This window comes from Pteropus alecto, unplaced genomic scaffold (assembly GCF_000325575.1).
Source record: "Pteropus alecto unplaced genomic scaffold, ASM32557v1 scaffold137, whole genome shotgun sequence".
In the NCBI taxonomy this organism is placed as follows: Eukaryota; Metazoa; Chordata; class Mammalia; order Chiroptera; family Pteropodidae; genus Pteropus; species Pteropus alecto.
In genome coordinates this window covers 4,766,785-4,772,026 of record NW_006440135.1, presented here as the reverse complement: position 1 = coordinate 4,772,026, position 5,242 = coordinate 4,766,785, and the positions used below count along the sequence as shown (strand labels likewise).

The following is a 5,242-nucleotide window of genomic DNA, read 5'->3' as shown; positions in this document are numbered from 1 at the left end:
CCCGCTCGGCCCTGCCAGCCCTCCTCCTCCTCCAGGCAGCTCAGGTACGCACTCCTCAACGGCTGCACCTGTCCCCTTTCCTGCATGGCCTGAGCCCGCTCCTGCTCCAGAAGCTTCCTCTCTTCTGCCAACTTGCGACCCTGAGAGATAAGGGCTTTTCGGTAACTCGTCGTCCTGTTTTGCTCCTTTTCCAGTTCCAACGACAACTGAGCCATGGCACGCCGACCTTCTGAGATCGTGGCATGGTACTTGGCTTCGAGATCCCGCTGGAAAGCTGCTGTTCTCTGGCGGTATGCTTCTCTCTCTTTCTCTATTTCTTTCTGGGACTCCCTAGACCAAATCCAGCCTGACACGCACATATTGGGGGAGAAAAACACACAGTGAAAAGCCAGAACTGAAGTTCAATCGTCTTTAAAGAAAACATAAAGCAGGTAAGGACAGCATTTCAATAGAATCTTAAGTCTTGAGAGGTACAAGAAAGATAACATTTTGTATGAAACTATGTAACATATGCAAAGTCCTAAATCAGATAAGGGCTCCCAAAAGACAGTGTGACAAAGAACTGGAGGGACGGCCCCTTCCGGTCCACTATCTCCTACAGCTAAGAAAATCCTACTGCTTTCTCCTGCCCTCGAACCTACGCTGGCTGCAGTGCGCCCCAGGACTACTGGCGAGGTCTGCAAACTAATATGGGTGATTTGTTGAAAGAATTAACATGGCTATGCCTCAGACGCTGTTGGCCAGGCTACAGAACTCAGTCAATTTCAAAGTGTGTTCTACTTTCCGATCGTCACTAGTAAACAGCTGAAGTCCCGGATGTTGGGTTATGTTATGTTAGGGAGACATAAAAGTAGGAGCGGGAAGTTCAACCTCAAGACATGGTGTCGACGTCTGGAGGCCAAACGGGGACTCCCACCCCCACCTGGGAGTGAGGAGCAGCGCTGCCCTTCTCCTGTCCAAGAAGCTGGCCAAAAACGGTCTGAATAAAAACCACTCTTGTAACATAAAACCCAAAATGCTCAGGTTTCAATACGAAACCACTCTTCATAACCAAGAATTGGGAACATCTCAAACTGATTTAAAAAAAGATAATCAGTAGATGCCAATGCGGAGGTGACAGAGATGTTAGTGTTATCGGACAGAGTTCAAGGCAGTCATCGTAACAGAAAGTCTAAGCAAAGAAATAGAAAGTTTCAACAAAGAAACAGAAGATCAAAAAAATGGAAATTTTAGAACTGAAAAATACAATGACCAGCGTAAAAAAACAAGATGCCAAAATAGGTGTGGAGAAGAGAACCCGGGAAAGGCTGAAATTCTCGATGTGTCCCTTACGAATGCAGAGATAAAAGTCCTCAACAAAACATCAGCAGAGATAATTCTACAGCATGTAAACAGAATGAAACAGCACGACCAAGTGGGGACTATGCCCACCACGTAAGACCGGCATTCAAAAGGCAATCAGTGTAATCCAAACGTGTTTGCAGGCTAAGGAAGAACACACGACCATGACAACTGAGGCAGAAAAACAGTGGACAAACAAAACCCAACACCCAGTTCGTGACAAAGACCCAGAGAAACAGGAACGAGGGACTTCCCTGCCTTGTTAACAAGCATCTATGAAAAACCTACATATAGCTACCGCTGTGCTTCGTGAAGACTGCATGCTTCTCCTTGACGATCAGGAGCTACTCAACAGAGTCCTGGAAGTTTTGGCCAGTGCAAAAAAGCAAGAAAAGGGACCAAAGGCAAACAGACTGGAAGGGAAAAAATAAAACCCAAGTCTCAGGCCTCACACAAAAATCAAGTCAAAGGGATCACTGACTTTTTTGTAAAGCGTAAAACTAAAACTTTAGGAAATAACATCGTTATCTTCAGGATCTGGGGCTGGGCAAAGAGTTCTCAGACTTGGCAGGAAAGTATGACTCATCGAAGGAAAAGTTGATAAACTGGACTTTGTCAAAATCAAAACTTTTGCTCTGTGAAAGGCTCCATTAAGAGGATGAACAGACAAACTACTGAGAGAAGATGTCTGCAAACCAGATCTCCAATACAGTACCAGAATTTAGAATACAGTGAAAACCCAAAATTCAGCATCACAAAACTATCCAATAAGAAAACAGCGGACGGGAAGAGACGTTTCATGGAAGAGGATATACACTGACGGTGGAGAGTAAGCGAAAAAATGGCCAACACCATTAGCCACAAGGGAAAGGCAGACTGAGCCACAGCGGCTACCGCTGCGCACCCGCAGAAATGCAAAGCGGAACCCAGCCTGACCACACCAAGGGCTGGCCCTGGGTCACTTAGACACTGCCGCCGAGAACACAGAATGGTACAGCCACTTGGGGAAATGTTTTGGCACTTTCCTAAGAAACTAAACATTGACTCCCCTGGAGGCTGACAGAGTCAGTGGTTTCTGTGACTCAGTGATGTGCGTAGAACCTGCTTGTCGGTGAGACTGGCAGACCCAGATGCAGGCCTCCGGCGATGCCATTTAGAAGCTCACGAGCCTGTCGTCTTGCCAAAACTCTACTTGACACTTGGAAAGGCTACCTGTTGCCTGTGGCTACAGCAATGAACTTGGTGAGTGACTCAAAAGGCTTAAAATTCTACTTACTAGTGTCATAGCTATTAATTTGACGCTGGGAGAAGCAGGGAAGTGACTTTCGCTTTTCTGTTTTGTTTTGTTTTTCAGACTCATCTCCAGCTTTTACAGCCTCTCATAATAACCATTACTTTGAAGCTCTTGCCTTTGGACTTTTAAAATGATGCTTTCTGTCCCTCAGAAGGGTTGAGGGATATTTTTTCTTCTTAGTTGTCCTGTTAAGTAATATGATCAGAGAAGCCTTTTAACTGCATTCTTATAAAAAATGTATAATTACATGGTTGAGAAATTATATTGCAACACCAGGGTGTTAACTGACCCCCTGGCATACTGTAAAAGTGGATAAACGGGGTTGATAAGGCCACTCTTGTCGACCTCCACGCAAACTTGTTGACCCAAGAAACCTAGGCATGGAAAAAGTGTCACTCCAAGTGGAGAGCAGTGGTTGCTTTTCTTCCATTCAGTTATTCAGTTTCTCACATTTTTAAGTGCCAACCCAGAGCCAAGGAATATGACAAAATAGTAAACCAACTCCTGAACCTCAGAAAATTTATCATGTAGTGGGGGACGTAAGCTAAGGGCTGGAACAGTTACAATCGACTGGTGACTGGTAATTTCCCCATGCAAACAGGAGGCAATCTGGCCAGGCCAAGCGGGTTCCCCAAACTGAGTCTCCCTAAGACCAATTCCCAGACGTTATGCAGATGCCCAGAGTGGTTCCCTCTCAGGCCCGTTTTAGCCCCTCGATCTTTGAAGGCGACGGAAGCGAGGGAACCCGAGATGACAGAGTTATTAAAACCCATTCCACACAAAATGCTTCTGCGTATTTTGTCTTAATTAACCCTCACGACGCATTGATGTAATTCTGATTTGCTACCTCCTATGGACAGGGAAACTGAGGCTCAGAGGGTTAAGTAATTCGCCCAAGACACGCCACTTGAGATGAAACTAGGAATACACTTGCACCTGTCAGGTCTCAAAGCCCGAGGTCTTTGGGCCCCACACCATCACCCCAGAAAATAACAACTGTTAGGAAAACTGTGACTTACGAAAAGCAGCCAATCCCAGCATGGGAACCAACAGGGCATAATTCCATCTGCTTCCATCACCCCCATCGGCCCTCGAATTAGGCCGGATATTCCAATTTGGAGGGTCATTTAAATTATTCATGAAGATATACCTTGAAGTAAATAATAAAACCGTTAACTTTACAAAAGGAATAAAATATATCTAATATATCTGTCACAATTTTATCATCTACATGGCTCATATGAATCCTTTTTTCTCTTACAAAAAGTTTTGTTCAGACTACCTATGTGCTGCACAGCACTGAACCTTACCCGATCAAAAGGAGCAAACAAGACCGCAGATAAAAGCAATTCACAACACCCTGGGAGAGAGACACGTCTCAGGGACCTACATACAAGAACTAGGTCTTCACTATAAAGGTTTAAAATTATGGTTGTACATAAAGATATAAAAATAAGGTGTCGAGACACCGTCGGCTTTAGGAACTGGTGAAGAGCGTTCAGGGCCGAGGGGAGAGCGGGTGGGGGAGAAGGCTGTCATTCCCTCCTGACACCGAGGTTACAAACTCCTGCGCTCCGCTGTTTCCGCCTGGAGCTGGGCGGGCTTACTCAGTGCCCGCGAGGATGCGCATTTTCACAAAGCACCGTCATGAGGGCTACTTGTTTCTCTGTGACAGCCACAAATCGTACAGGCAGCTTACAAGAGCAATAATCAAGCGAAACATAAGAAAAATGAAATTCTATTCAATTTCGAAAAATATAATGGTTTTTTTCAAAAAATACTTAACAGCTAAATCAAAATGCTAGCTGTCAAGAAAGACGTGCCAAAAAAAAAAAAAATTGGCTCAGGATTTAATGCTAAGGGGTTGGTGATCACCGCATAACAAAAAGTTAGTTATAAGAAAGTATTAAACTGCATAGCTTCCAAAGGACGTCTGTAGAGTACGGAGCCGATAAAATCCGCTGCAGGGGCGCGCGGCCTGAGATGCGTAATTCTAATAACAGCGACGCCACCCTGAGTAAGGAGAAAGCCTTATGCACAAACATATTCCTTACGGCCTTATTTACCAGCAACAACAACATGTAAATAACATAAATGTCAAAATGGGAACGGTCCATTGTAAAATTACTCAAAATAATTCAGAATTGTTACACACAACTGAGCCCTAGAAAGGTCTTAATATTCTAAAGTCGGGCGAAAAGCAGGATGGTCACTGCACTTTCGACGACCGCCACTGTCCTCTTCCGCGCCACTGCGCTGCACAAACCATTTCAGAAGTCTTACACACAAACACGAAAAACAAACACCACGTGGTCCGCAGGTGAAGCCCGCACAGCTGGCAAAGACGCCTGGGCCCTGCCCCGGACCCCGGCCGGGTAATATTCTAAAGTCGGGCGAAAAGCAGGATGGTCACTGCACTTTCGACGACCGCCACTGTCCTCTTCCGCGCCACTGCGCTGCACAAACCATTTCAGAAGTCTTACACACAAACACGAAAAACAAACACCACGTGGTCCGCAGGTGAAGCCCGCACAGCTGGCAAAGACGCCTGGGCCCTGCCCCGGACCCCGGCCGGGTCGTCGGCCCCCCTCAACCGCGGGCTTCCAC

General features: G+C 45.9%; 1 protein-coding gene across 1 annotated transcript in view; it reads right to left on the bottom strand.

The window, feature by feature from the left end:
- CCDC127 (coiled-coil domain containing 127) overlaps positions 1 to 3,784 on the bottom strand; it is a 7,639-nt gene extending 3,855 nt beyond the window's left edge. The window contains exons 1-2 of the mRNA XM_006917173.3: positions 3,655 to 3,784; positions 6 to 346 (exon numbers count right to left, since the gene is read on the bottom strand). Coding sequence (XP_006917235.1) covers positions 6 to 346; positions 3,655 to 3,775 — 462 coding nt within the window. The 5' untranslated portion in view covers positions 3,776 to 3,784. The remainder of the gene's footprint in view (positions 1 to 5; positions 347 to 3,654) is intronic.
- Between the last annotated feature and the right edge of the window lie 1,458 nt (positions 3,785 to 5,242).